Source organism: Lathyrus oleraceus, chromosome 3 (genome assembly GCF_024323335.1).
Source record: "Lathyrus oleraceus cultivar Zhongwan6 chromosome 3, CAAS_Psat_ZW6_1.0, whole genome shotgun sequence".
NCBI classification, from domain to species: domain Eukaryota; kingdom Viridiplantae; phylum Streptophyta; class Magnoliopsida; order Fabales; family Fabaceae; genus Lathyrus; species Lathyrus oleraceus.
The window spans coordinates 246,300,484-246,316,450 of NC_066581.1; the positions used below are offsets into that span (position 1 = coordinate 246,300,484).

The 15,967-nt window shown below is 35.4% G+C and overlaps 1 protein-coding gene across 1 annotated transcript; it reads right to left on the reverse strand.

Annotated features, from left to right (window-relative positions):
* Positions 1-3,512: 3,512 nt before the first annotated feature.
* On the reverse strand, positions 3,513-4,079 carry LOC127130686 (uncharacterized). The gene has a single exon (XM_051059651.1). The coding sequence runs from the start codon at positions 4,077-4,079 to the stop codon at positions 3,513-3,515; it is 567 nt and encodes a 188-aa protein (XP_050915608.1).
* Positions 4,080-15,967: the final 11,888 nt, after the last annotated feature.

A 15,967-nucleotide genomic window follows, 5' to 3' on the forward strand; every position in this document is an offset into this window, starting at 1 on the left:
TAGGTTGGTGAGCCAAATGGTCAGCCAAGACACTACCTTTAATAGCTTTCTGAGCTTGGTATTCAATATCATACTCAAATGACAACATCTGCTAACAGGCAATCCTCCCAGTTAAAGCAGGCTTTTCAAATATGTACTTGATTGGATCTATCTTAGATATCAACCAAGTAGTATGATTCAACATCTACTGGCTTAGACGCTTAGCAGCCAAAGCCAAAGCACAACATGTCTTCTCAAGCATAGAATACCTAGACTCACAATCAGTGAATTTCTTACTAAGGTAGTAAATTGCATATTCTTTCTTACCAAATTCATCTTGCTGACCAAGAACACAACCCATACTCTCTTCAAGCACAGTCAAATACATGATCAAAGGTCTTCCTTCAACAGGCGGAGACAAAATCAGAGGCTCAAGAAGGTACTCTTTGATATTGTCAAAATCTTTCTGGCAATCCTTGGTCCAATCACAAGACTGATCTTTCTGAAGGAGCTTGAATATAGGCGCACATGTGGCAGTCACATGCGAGATAAATCCTGAGATATAGTTCAAGCGGACAAGAAAACCTCTAACTTGTTTCTCAGTTTTGAGCGCAGGCATCTCTTGTATTGCTTTGACCTTGGCAGGATCAACTTCAATACCCTTCTCGCTGATAATAAAGCCCAACAACTTACCAGAGAGGACACCAAATATACAGTTATTAGGATTCAAGTGGAGTTTATATTTCCTCAAACACTAGAATAACTTAAATAAATGCTCAACATGCTTTTCTTCAGTCCTTGATTTAGCAATCATATCATCAACATAGATCTCAATCTCTTTATGCATCATATCATGGAAAAGAGTGGTCATAACTCTCTAGTACGTTACATCAGCATTCTTTAAACTGAAAGGCATCACTTGATAACAGAATATTCCCTAGGGCGTAATGAATGCAGTCTTCTTTATATCTTCAGTTGTCATCTTAATTTGATTATAACCGGAAAATTTGTCAATAAAAGAGAAGACTTTGAATTTAGCAGTATTGTCTACCAACATATCAATGTGTGGTAGAGGAAAATCATCTTTTGGACTAGCTTTATTCAAATCTCTATAATCAACACACATGCAGACTTTTCCATCTTTCTTAGGAACAAGCACAATATTGGCCACCCAATGCGGATACTCGGAGGTAACAAGGAAACAAACATCAATCTACTTTTGCACTTCCTCCTTGATTTTCACTTCCATATCAGGATGAGTTCTTTTCAACTTCTGCTTGACTGGCAGGCATTCTGGATTCCACGGAAATATATGCTCCACAATATTGGTATCAAGACCTGGCATATCTTGATAGGACCAAGCAAACACATCATAATATTCTCAAAGAAGATCAACCAACCCCTTCTTAACTTCTGGACAAAGCTGCGACCCAATCTTGACTTCCTTGACATCATCCTCGGAACCCAAGCTGACTAATTCAATATGCTCTTCAAATGGCTGAATGCTTATTTCCTCGTGCTCAAGCAGTCGGAATAATTCATCAAGCACCTCTTTATCATCAATCTCTTCCTCGACTTCAAATACAGGGAAATCAAAGTTTGAAGAGGGAGTAGGATCATTATGTTCAATGGGTTTGAGAACCAACCTACATAATGATTTGATATTTTGATTTTAGAGAAATGAAGTGCACACAAATATTATGCAGATATGGGAAAATTATTGCTCATTTATATTTTTTATGATTACCATTTTTTAGAAAAGGAGAAAAGTAAAAACAAACATCATAAATGTGGATGAATAAAATTGTATTTTTATTAATGATAAAATTGAAAATGCCCAATAATGTTTCACTTCTCCTTTAGGCATAGGAGAAGGATTTTTATTTTAATAATAAAACAAATTACTTTGAACGATGTACAATGATATGAACGTCTACAACAACCCAATTGTTGCAAGTCTGGCCATGTGTCACAAAGGTGGCACAAGCTTCATCTTCATCATCATCTTTAACCTTCAACCTGCTGGATTCACCATACTGACAAGTTGGAGCGTTAACAATATCAACTGAAGGAACATTTTCCCTCTTACCAACATCTTCCACAACCTTAGGAGATACTGGGTCAAATACACGATCGCTACGGGTCACCTTAACGACATTTGTAATGCTTACTATTAAATTTGCAGCGGGAAGAGGAACCTCTTGCCCATTCTCAATCATAGTAGCATTGTACTTATAAGGTACAACTTTATCGGATGAATATGGGATTGGGTCCGCTAACCGTATTACCAATGACGATACTGATCTATTGTCATTCTTGCTGCTGTCATACTGGATAATTACTCGCTCGGGAGCTTTGAACACTGGTGCGATAACATTTACATCATTATCCATATATCTGGATTGTTGGCTCTGAATTACACCTTCATCTATCAATTTCTGAAATTCCTTCTTGACAATCACACATCCTCGAGGGTTGACACTGTAGATAACACAACCATCATTTTTATGCTCACAATCATTTATCAAGCACATAGTTCTATGGATCTCTACGAAAGACTGGAGAATATGATGAACATCAAAAACCTTGAAATTCCCAGGACAATCATCTACCATATTCACAGAAGCATTTCCATGAGCAGCAAATGAATTAGCTTTAACATTAGGCGCGCAGTCCTTAAAGGACACCATACCACTTTTGATCAATTTTTGGACCTCATGCTTCAAAGGATAACAATTTTCAATGTCATGGTCGGGAGCTCCTTGATGAAAGGCACAGTGCAGATCTGGCTTGTACCACCATGACAATGGTTCAGGAGTATGTGGAGGATTTTTTGGTTGAATCAGATTCTTGACAACCAAAGAATGTTATAATTCTGCCTAAGTCATCGGAATAGGATCAAAAGTGATCTTCTTTCTCTCAAAATTTTGCTGATTGTTATTGTAATGATTGTTGTGTGTACGTTATTGTTGTTATTGATGTTGATGTTGTTGTTGAATGGGAACTAATTGATTTGCTGAATTATTGGTGAATACCAAAATAACTGATGATAACCAATGCAGTCTTCTGCCTCCCTACAGACACTGCATTGGTTACCCATTCCTTCTTCTTGGAGAAACTACCACCATATTTCTTACTGGTAGATGCTTCATCTTTAGACAACTGGCCCTCTCGAACACTTTCCTCTAATCGCATCCCCATGTTCACCATTTCGGTGAAATCATTAGGAGCACTGGAAATCATTCGTTCATAATAAAATGAACTCAGAGTCTTCAAAAAGATCTTGGTCATCTCTTTCTCCTCCAAAGGTGGGCTAATTTGAGCAGTAAGTTCTCTCAATCTCTGCGCATACTCCTTGAATGTCTCATTATCTTATCTTTTTGAGACATTGATCGTAACTGATCACGATCGGGAGCCATATCAACGTTGTACTTGTATTGCTTGACGAAGGCCTTGCCCAAGTCGTTGAAAGTACAGACACTAGTATTGTCCAATCCTATATACCACCTAAGTGCAGCACCAGTTAAACTGTCTTAGAAGTAGTGTATGAGTAGTTGATCATTGTCAATCTGAGTAAACATCTTGCGAGCATACATTACAAGATGACTCATAGGATAGATATTTCCCTTATACTTATCAAAGTTTGGGACCTTAAATTTGACAGGGATTTTGACGTTGGGCACTAAGCACAACTCATCAGCATTCTTACCGAACTGATCTTTCCCCCTCAGGGTCTTCAATTCTTTCCTCAGCTCTAGAAATTGGTCCTTCATCTCATCCATTTTCTCATACACATCGGGGCCCTCGAACGGCTCATAATGATAAATGGTTTCATCAACATGTGGCATAATATATACCACAGGAGAAGGAACAGACATGACCAGGCTAGATGTCGGCATATGAGAAAAGGTTTGAGCATAACCTTCAGGCATGAAGTTCGGTGGCATTCCCCACGAGAATCCGATAGGCATGGATGACACAGACTGTCTAGCAGGAACTACATGCACCGGTGCTAAAACAACTTTAGAGATGACAATCCTTTGAGGAGGAGTTGCAGAAGGCGGAGATGGTTGATTCTGAGGAAAAATGGCAGACTCCATCAAAGTAGTGAGTCTAGCAATCTCTTACTTGAGCTCTCGGTTCTCTTGTTTTAGATGCTCCATTCTTCTCTGGCGATTATCTTGAGTATTGTAGTGATGAGTCAGCTTGTCTGATACAAAGAAGAAGAGCCATAAGACATCTAGCCGAAGGCTGGAATGTAAGAAACATGTTATGCAAATGATGCATGAAATGTAATGGTTTTTATTTTAATTTCAAGGAACATACAAAGTCTTATGTGCAAATATTTCAATTGATAATAATAATTAATAATATCAATAACTTGACCATACAAATATCTTTTTATTCATAAATTTTTTGGAAGGATTACACTGAGTACAAATTTAGAAACCAAAAAGTACAAATACAAGAGAAAAAGAAAGTATCATCCTAAGGATCCCTAGCAACTGAATCAGCTGAATTGGCCAAGGGTGTATACTTCCTTTTGATGCGTCTTATCTCTGACTCAAAAGCCGTCTTTATCTTATCTTTCTCGAGGACAAGTCGGTCAACAATCTTCTTCCAAGCACCAGAAGGCTGAGGAATACTAGAGGAAAATAAACTCTCTCTCTCTCTTTCTCTTTTCACTACATGCTCTTCAAGAACCTTGATGAGTAAATCCTTGTCTTTCAACTCAAGTTGTAACTCCACATGCTTTCGGTTCAAAGCATGGAATCGCTCTTCCCAAAGATCCCTCTCTTGCTTCATCTTGGCGAGTGCGTCTTCCAGCTCCTTTACATATTGGTTAGGGAGAGTTGATGGCTCATCCATAACCATAGACATGGGTCTTTCGCAGGCATACAACATCTTAAGCTCCAAAGCTCTCTTTTTCACCCAAGTAGTGTAAGCTTCAAAGGCTACACAATTGCACAGACCAAGCTCGGATCTTCCCTTCCTATGAACATTATGTCAAGCATACACCATTCTACTCTTCGAATTTCGGGGATCTTTACCCTCTTGGTAGAATAGACCTTCTAACTGAATGTTATTAGGTTTATCTTTCAAGGGGAACCCAAGCCGACGACGAGCCAAAGCAAGGTTGTAGTTAATTCCTCATTGTGTACCAATAAGAGGCACATTAGAGAACTTACCGCAACTGTCAATAATCTCCAAGCCATCATATGCAGAATCATACCAAACAATATCATCATTAGTGAGAGACATAAGTCTCTAAGACCATCGTAGACATTGTTGGTTCTCCAAGAAGACCGGTGTCTGAGGCAAGTGCAAAATAAACCACTTGTACAGAAGAGGGATGCAACACATAACGGTTCCACCACCCTTAGAATTCCTAAAATGCAAAAAGAAATATGTGTCCCCTAACAAAGTCGGAATAAGATTCCTAATCAAGAATATCCTAATGGCATTAACATCAACGAAACTGTCAATGTTAGGGAACATAGCCAAACCATAAATGAGCAAGACAAAGATGGATTCAAAAGTGTCCATGCTACCAACTTTAGCAAAAGCAGTAGCTCTACCAATGAGAAACTCAGAAGTTAACTCTTGAATCCCTTCTTTCTTCGTCATATTAGCATCAATCTCGAACTTCTTCAAATGAAGAGCCTCAACTATAACTTGAGACCTCAGAATCTCATATAATCCACTGAAAGGCACCTTTTTAGATACGGGTATACCCAAGAGATGGGCATACTCTTCCAACATGGGCAAAAGCTGATAATCGGAAAAGGTGAAACACTAATAAAGAGGATCATAGAACTGGACCAAGACACTCAAGAGTCCTTCCACAACTTCGGTAGACAATACAGATATAAGCTTCCCATGATGTTGCTTGAAATCCAAGGGATATAATACAATGGATAATAGCTTCCTTAACTCTTTCAAGTCGGGACATCTGAAACTGTACTTTTTAGTGTTCCTTCGTCCATAATCTATGGTCTGAAAAATATTTGCAAACATGACCTTAGTTCCTTGAAAATTTTATTGCGTGATGAATGTTATGATGCGTATGAATGCATGAATGCAACAATTACACACAAGGGATCACACACAAGGTCAACAAACGAAGGTCACGGTATGGATCAAATCATCATCAAGATCAATCATCCATTTTGGTGGATTACGGTTTTTCACCTTATTAACATCCAAGATCCATTGATTTCGACGAGACTGATCGGATCGACCGAGAATCAACGGGTTTGTTATGAGTCACGGGCATGGAGTCAGGTTAAGAACCATCCCAAAGTAGTATACTAAGTATAAAAACCTTCAAATCATGTTCTAAAAAGTTCCCAGAGTCGTGATCCCATCTATCAGATACTATAGGTTAGGATGACTGACTCATCAACCCATAAGATTCTCAAGAGAAACTCGTCTGAGTGTAGTATCGCCTAACAACTGTTATCAAGTCTACACTTGAACAGTCTCCGCACTATGTCTTAAATAGACCAAGTTGGGTTAAATGTTCTACGGTCCTCAACTTCTCTGACTCCCAGGTCGGAAAAGGTAATGTCTATCCACGACTTACTCGTGTGACATCAGTAATTCCAATGGGGTCTCCACTGAGTAGATGGGTCTCAAGCCAACTCGTTAAGGATTACTCCACACGAGTCGAACATGACTATACCATCCTCCTATCTTAATTGCACTCAAGTTAGGGTTAGAACTTATCTCACCAGTCAGAGATCACCAAGCACAACAGACAGAGAGTATCACACAATATGTACAAACAAACATCAAATACCAACAAATGTAATACACACAAAAATTAGGCTAAACCCACTGAGGACTTCTTCCCCAACAGAGTCGCCACTTTATTTATGTAGCGGTAAATTCGTGACCATTGAGCCATTGGTTAACTCAACGTCAATAAAACCATAGTCGCCATCGCGCTTTTCTTATTTCCAAAGGAAAAGGGAGAAAGTACGAACAAAACCCAAATATAAGAAGTTTTTAAATCAAAACTAGTAAAATGTCAGAGATTACAGGTAAGGGGGTTGGTTACACAGAGGGAAGGCATTAGCACCTAAAGTGTCCTAGGTACTCCTAGGGAGCCCTTTTTGTATGCATTTATTTTGGTTGGAAATGATGTTTGCTAAAATATAGAATGAGGGGATGAGAAAAAGAATTCATTAATTATATTTTTGTGTTTGACAAGACCTTCGGTCTTATGCCTACGTGCTAACATAAAAATGAGGGATCAAAACCCCGTGGTTGGTGGTAAAATTTTCAAAGATTATTGGATTGATTTTAACAAAAGCTTAAATATCTTTTGTTATCAATGGGAGAATACTCAATCAAACATCCACCGATAATGAGGGCTTTACAACATTTAAGAGGGAGGTCTCCGACTTGGATTCAATCAACAAGTATGACACTAACCCCTAATAAATGGAAAGTCTTACAATCAATATATCATGGAATGAGAGAATTATATCTCAACCAAAGATAACTCAAATATAAATGCTCTCTTTTGAAAAGTTTAAAAGAAAAAGGAAAAAGATAGCCAAAAGGACTAGATGAGGTTGTTAGTTCTTTTTGTCTTTTTGAAATTAAAGTCAATATGATTAAGTTTATTCACAAGTTTGATTAAGAAAATGTTTTGAAAATCAATGGCATAAGGCCAAAGTTTCTACTTATTAAAACAAGTTTTAGTTGAAAACACAAACAAAGAAGGTTTTAAAATGAGAGAGAGATTTTGAAATTTAAGAAAGAAAGGATAAGATTAAGGGACTATCCTGGACAAAATTTAAAAGTTTAGAGTTGAAAAGATCTGACCAATGGGATGCAATCCACAAGGCAAGAATGTCAGATAGCAACCCATTTCCTTTGGACTATTAAGAAAGCAACAAGCATAAACATCCAAGCAATTAATATGAGGGCCAAAGGCATCAAATAAAGGTAGCCAGAATCCAAGCAAGCACTCCAAAAGCAAGCAACCTTCAGTGTCTTCTACTGTATTAGATGAAATATTCCTTGTGGCAAACTCATAGAAATAATCATCAGATATAAACAATAAGAACATGATAACAGTTTAAGCACATAGACAAAGTAACAGACAAAGAACATGATAACTCCTTTTTCGGTCACATTTTGATCAACTTGTGCCTTTTTAACCGATCATTTTTTACTTCAAAATTTGATCAAAACCTGTCTATTTTCCAAAAATATATTTCGCATCGATCATTTTAACACATTCATTTTAAATATTCATGCATCTTTGCGTCCAGTTTTTATTCATTTTAGTCCCTTTTATTTTTGTTTTTTTTTTTACCAAAATATCCATAAAAAGTAAATACATTTGAATAAATAATCGTTTGATTTTTATTTACTCTATTTAAAAATGTTTAATTTTTATTTATTTTATTGCATTTTAAGTCATATACTTATCCAAAGGCAATGTGTGTTTCTTTGTGAATAATATTGTCCATTAGATGCATTTAGCAATGGTCCAGACTTGCTATCCATGCCCATCTTTTTCAACCGATTTGAATTAAGAAAATAAAGAAATAAAAAAAAAGAGAAATTCAAGGAATGAGGATGGGACACACGTATGAGCAAGGGAGGAGAAAAATGTTCATCCATTTTCAAAATACCCCACTCGCACGTTATGAAGGAGAAGAGCGATCCAAAACGTAGCTGAATTTAAAATTTCTCCTTTAGTGATCCTTACGAATGGGCATGATCAGTGATAGAATCGTTACCTCTTGTGGCGATTGTAACCTTTGATGCAGATCTACGAAGCGATCACAAACGTTGAACGATGACAACACATCTACTTAGTCCACACGAACAGATTCCTTCAATCTCAGTGCTAGCTGCTACGAATGAAGGCTTTGAGTGTGAGAGAGAGAGAGAGAGAGAGAGAGAGAGAGAGAGAGAGAGAGAAACGAAATTGCAACTACACAAATGCTTCTGCACAAGGGTTCTATTTATAGAACCACTTGTGTGGGCTGCAAGCTAAAAAGCCCACTTAAGTGTATGTGGCCCATATTTTATAATATGCCAAAATCACTTAAGCGCATGGTACCTTACCATATTTCGTATTCTACTTAAGTACACCATACCTTATGATGTTCTACAATTCACTTAAGTGCACCGTACCTTACGGTGTTCCTTAGTTACTCTATCTCTCATCAATCCGTCCTTTTGTGTGTGACCTTGTAGATTTTCGCGGCATTGGCAATTATATTAAATCACGTATTTAACATAATAAACAGTGAGCGATATCTAGCAACACATCACTGCTACCCAAGACACGAAAATGTCATGTGATCTGACAAATCCTTCTATGATAATACTTATGTGTATAATTATCCTTTTGCCCTTATGTCTATATTGAACACAAGGCATAGACCGTGTCATCATTGTCCAGTTCAATATTGGGCCCATAGACATTTATCCTATTACGCGGGATGGGAAAATTCTATCTAGGTCACTCATGTCTCTTAGCATGCTTTGTGGAGTACCCTTCAACTGTCTTTATGGTTATCCAGTTATAGACAATGTTTGATCAACAATAAGACACTCGACTCTACATCTAGGGTCCATAGTGGTTTCAGGTCGAAGGGTGGTATACACCATTATCACCATGAGAATAACTTATGACACTTTGCATAACATTCTATATAGTATTCTCATAGCGAATCAATCCAGTATAGATATTACTCTTAATATTCATACCTATGTTTAAGACTTGATAACTCCTTATCCATGATCCATGAGATGTGATCATCAGTCTATATACATAATAGTCTTAATGCTTTAATGTTATCCCACTTTACAATAAAGCTCGACTACGAATACTTTAAGAATAGTGTCCTTATGTTTAATGTGATCTCATGATTAAGTCACACTTGATACATTAAACGGACTAGCTATTCTAGGGACTTTATTAAACAAACATAATAAAGAAAAAGCCTTTTATTATTAATAAATAATTCGATACAAGTACCAAAAGTATTGTCCTCTAGGGCTTACACCAACAAGTTAATACCATGGATTTTGGCACCCATTGACCGGACTCTCTCTCAACACATGAAATAGAGTGCCAATCCTTTGTCTCCATCTCTATTAACGCTGACTAAGAAAAAAGAAGGAGAAATTTCTTTTGATATCACCTTACTTTCTCACGTTGCATTTATTATCATACACACAAACACCACTACTTCAAAAACCTCCACCTTCTAACATCTTTAAAATATTCATCAACCTCACTCATCAAGATCAAAAAACCATTCCTTCATATTTCTAATAGCCTAAACCAAACCTTACCTCAGTTTCATCACCATCCATAATTCACCTTGCTATAAAAAACCATCAACCATCAACCTTGACTCACCATTCTTTCTGCCTGCAACAGAACCAACAACCACGCTGTTATGCACTCCCTTCCTCACTACTCCGCCTATATCCTGCAATTAAAACCGTTTACATTCAAAAACCCACAAAAATTTTCAATAACCAAACATTATTCTTCTTTCATAACTCTATAACCTTCCATTTTCTCAACTTCGAAACTCCGTCCAAAAACCACCGAAAACCTCCATAAACTCACACCCTTCAGCTTTGCCGGCCAATCCTCACAACTCCTACAACTTACCTTCATCCACCTTGAATCCATGACCCACCTCACAAAATTCTCCTTTGACATCAATTTCACCAACACCATTGTCTCCAGACTTCCCTAAACCTCCGCCTCTTGCCATTATTCCGAAAAACCCAGCTCACACACCTCATCTCCGCCGGAAACAACCACCCACCAACCATAACCTTTTTTTTTCTTACATAAAATTAAATTGCAACATTATTGTAGTAAAAAACATATGCTTGGTTGTTGCTTGATTTATTATTGTGTTACAATTTCAAAGTTTAAATCCAATTTAGCTTTCGAAAATCACCCGGACGCGTAAATTCGATTGTTAGGTTTCTTATAGAATGATTCCTACATGAATTCACCTTAAGTTAGCTTAGACCTAAATTAAATAAGTTTCAATTTATTTTTTCATTGTAAATATTGTATATAGTTTATCGAGTTGTTGGATTTCTTATTGCGTTGCAAATTCAACTTTATAATATCATTTTTTCTTGGTTTCTTATTGAGTGATTCCTACATGAATTCACTTTAAGTTAGCTTAGAGCTAAATTTAGTACTCTAAATTTCTGTTTATTTTTTGGTTCATTTCCTTTCTCTTGGGCCTTCTTACACGGAGCTCCTTGTTGTTTACATTTACTTGTTTAATGGACTTGTATTTTAATCACTTTATTAGATCCTCATTCCTCAAAATCTATTCCATTCTCATAACGTGTAAGAATTTTACCACTTTCCTTTATTTTTTTCTTATTCCATTAGTTAATTGTTATTTCAATATTAGCATAAAATCTATCATTTTCAAAAAAAGAACAAAAATAGTGCTCGATTCAATGTCGGACAAGTTTGATAAATCAAACCATTGTCACCAACTCAAGTGCTTGATTCAACGTCAAGTATCTCTTTCGCTTACATCGAACTCTTTTCATAATCAACTTCAAACACTTGATTCAACATCAAGTTATCCCTTTTCAAACTCTTTTTGCAATAAATAACCGATTGAAAAAGGATTGGGGGTGGAAGTAATTTTCTTCTTCTTTCCCCGAATGTTCATGTGATGTCAGCACTTATCCTGCCGTTTGAACATTCGTTTATCGCTTTAAAACACTATTAAATAAGCGAGTTAAGTTGATTCTTTTATGTATGAAAAAGGATTAGGGCGGAAGTAATTTTCTCCTCTTTTCCCCAAATATTCGTGTGATGACCGCACTTAGTCTATTGTTCGAATACTTGTTGTTCGTTAAAGAAACACGATTTGATTCGTCACACAAATTTCATAATTAATCGATTGAAAAAAAATTGGGGTGGAATTAATTTTCTTCTCCTTTACCGAATATTCATATGATGGCCTCACTTAGCCTATCCTTTGAATATTCGTCAATCACTCAAAAAATATTCAAACACATCAAACTTATCTTTTTCTCTCCCCTGCACGATCAAAAACCTTTTCACAAAAGAACGTTGTTTAGTCTATTCTACCGTGAAACAAATAAGCGCTTAAGCACCCCCTACGAGCATACAAGTCAGACGTTTAACCTCTAGAATGCGGCTTAAACATTCGTTATTAAAATCAATCAACCAACACTCATTTGCTGTAAAGAAATACGTAGCCTTGAGTTCTCCATCGCATATGGAGATATGTAAGAGCAGGATTTTGAAATCTTGTCAGACACATTAATAAAAAACTCTAATATTTTCCTTCATTTATTTCTCAACCAATAAGTCAAAGAAAACAAATAACATAAGTTAATATTCAATTGGAAGTTTAACTAAAAGGTTCATGTTGAGTACAACGGACGTGAGAGATGTTAATATCTTCCCTTTGTGCAATCGACTCTCAAACCCGAATATGGTTACGGTGACCATCTCCTTTTTATTTTAAGGGTTTTATCGATATTTTCTCTTTATTTTAGGAATAAATAAACAAGACCTCATTCCTAACCCTCTAAATAGACCAAACTATCGCATTCCAGATCATAAAAAACCCCCTTTAAACTTCACTCTACCACCTAATGAGATTGGCTATACATACTAAATCATGTATCTCAAAGATTTTCCAGAAGAGGAATACGAGCCTCTAACATATGAGCTTATGGAATATGAGGCTTCTACTATCCCAACGCCTCCTCCTGCTCAAAGATCAAATGTGCATCCAAAGGTCGATCAGGTTTTGCAAGCACGAATTAAAGCCGAGAAAATGAGGAAAATCCAAATGTTGGAAGATATATATGATTGGCACATATCTTAGGGACATTTCCCTCCTTGTCAGTGATTTTGTGATCTTTCGCTCTCATTACTTTTACTTATTGGATTCACATTGAGGATAATGTTCAGTTGAAGTATGGGACGGTGGGAGTATTATATTATTTATTTCTTGCCTTTCTTGTTTTTGATTTATTTCTTTTTGTGTGCTGAATAAAATTGTTGTATAATTCCCTTGTGGTTGAATCATGCTATAATTGTGAAAGTATAAAATTTGATTTTGTTCTTTTGTATGGAAAAATGAAATTTTCACCAAAAAAATGATGCCTAAGGTTATAGATTTTTTATAGATTCTGTTCTTATTTTAACGCCAAGTGCATCCTAATTAGATCTTATTTCTACTAGAACTTGACTCGTAACCTCTTTTTCTACCATATTTTAAATTAAAACATGATTGATTTGGCATTATAAATTATGTTGGTTTTCTGGTTTTTGTGTATTGAGCTCTTGAGCTATAAAATAAAAAAGGAAAAAAGAATAAAGACAATAAAAGGCGACTGCACTAACTACGTAGGGTGGCCCTCATCCAATTATTCAATACAATAGTGAGTTGATCCCCAATACATAGAAAATATTATAATAAATACGGGATATCAATCAAGTAAGTAAGATAACCCTCAATCATAAAGAAAGAAAAAATTAGCTCAAGAAAATATTGCATTAACCAAAATTTATGTGTAGAATCGTATAAAATGCATAATAAAAACCATGATTGTATTTAAAATGATAAACAATATGTACAAAGGTTTATATTCAATTCTATGTGTGAAGTTTGATCTTTGAGGGAGAATCTAATTAAACATTTTTATAAGAACCCTTAAGCTAAACAAGCTTAAAACGATTTAGACTTAGGTTAAACAATTATGTGGATTTTGAGTGAGTCCGTGTACATGCATGTATTTAATTTTTTTAAAAGAAAAATGGTTTTGTCCTTATACTTCCTATACGAGCTAATTACTTGAGGATAAATAATGATTCAAGCATGAGGGAGTTTGATAAGCTGCATTTTTATCATTTTTAACAGTTTGATTTTATCATTTTGTCTAGTACTTTCAATGCGCTTATGTTTTATTTTACTTCCGTTTTCGTGTTTTCTTTGTTTTTCAAGAGTTTTAATGGTGAAAAATCAGGATCTATTGAATAGGAGTTGGACTAGAAAAGATACAAGAAGAGACCTGAAGACTCAACAAGGAAGTAAAGTCCATAACACAGATCAAGGGGTATTACGACCTGACTTTAATGTCCCTAGATGTTTACTTTCCAAATTTTTCTTTGGAACTCAAAGGCTGGGGGAATTATGGCATGACTATAATGGCCCTAACATAACGTTGGATTCCTAATTCTAAGTACTTTCATTTCTAGATTTTTCATTTCTCACTTGTTACAATCTTAAATTAACTCTCTATTATAACACATTATTTCTATATTTATAGATTTTTAGCCTATATAAGTCCTTGTAAGTTCTAACTTCATAATTCTACATACATTACATATTCTACAACTCAACATAAGTCTACTTTACAATTTTATGAATTTTATTTTAATGCAAATACTCTTTTGGAGCAGAATTGTTGTACTTTTCATTCGTTAATGCAGTTTCTGTTTGTTATTAATTACTCTATTATTAATGATTTCTTATTCTATTCCATGCTTTTATCAATAACCATGACTGCTTTTATTTTTAACATGTATGAGTAGATTACTTTAGATTTAGGACCATGCAGACTATCTAAACGACAAACCTCACATGTAGGACCTCAATTTGATATTTGTTAACAAGAAATCATGTATTTTTTTTTCTGTATTTTAAGATTAATTCATATATCTCTATGAAAGTAGAAATATTCTCAGATATCAGTTGTATACTAAAAGGGTACGATTTATATTTGAATCAAAAGACTAGACAATTAAACTGAGGCTACGCAAGTGTCTCTGGTTTAATTAATAAAAACTTTTTTTTACTAAATAGATTTACTTAATTGATCTTGAACCAATAAATCACGCTACAAAAGTAGATGATTCATTGGTTTAAGACAAGATCATACACTTCTAAAATATGGTATGATCACTTTTGTCTATTCATTTCTACAAAGCGCGAATTCTCATAACATATAGATAAACGAGATTTTACATGTGCGGGTCAAAGAAGGAATTCATAGTCCTAAGTCTTTATAAAATATTTTTAATCAATCTAAAATCACTTCAACCAAACCAAAGAACCATATTGTCTTACTACTACGATAGAATCATTGCGACCTATCATTACGCTTCATAGAAGGTAAAACATAAGAAACCTTTCGTATTTGAATTCAACCAAGAAAGTTCCATCTCTTGGGATTCCAATGTACATCTCTGCCAATATAGGCTTAGACATATCAATGATAATATTTAATTTTATCGCAGCATTCGTGTTTGGGAATTCAAATATAGTCGCATCTTTCACTTTACCAAAATTTCCCCCAATTTTAGTTTGAAAGAAGATTGTTTTGCAATGCATTGGTAGGCCCCGTATTGGTACCCATATTGATAGTGCTTGAAAATTGAGTTATGAGATAACCACACTTCTATTCTATTGATGAACCATTATCCAAAAATTATGAAACACCCATGAACTACCTCTATATATTATGATGAGATCTTATTTTGATAAAAAAAAAAAAGAGAACCGGAAGAAGTTGTCTTCCAAATCCACTATTTTAAGACCTTTTGAATTACACCAAATCCTTGATAGTCCATTTATCAGGGACATTCTTTGAGCTTTTTTTTTCAGATAGGAATTTATCTATTAGGCACTTTTTACATTTTTGAATACCTTGCACATCTTGTTTAGCATATATGATATATGAAAAAAGAGGCTTTTTGGTTATTTTTTCTCTTTTTAATCGTGGTGGTTCTAATTTAGTACATTATTTTAGTGGTTGTTTTTAACAGTAAAATTTTGATATTATGGTATTGACCTTTTGTAGAACATGGATCTATTATGATGATTGTTTTGGATTTGTGTAAGCGATATTTCGTTTTTGGTTTATGCGGGGGCAGATTAACGGTTATTAATGAAAGAGGAAGATGTTCCTTCTT

Excerpts from the sequence above, each read along its gene's own strand:
- LOC127130686 (XM_051059651.1), bottom strand. The coding sequence starts at position 4,079 with ATGGAGTCTGCCATTTTTCCTCAGAATCAACCATCTCCGCCTTCTGCA.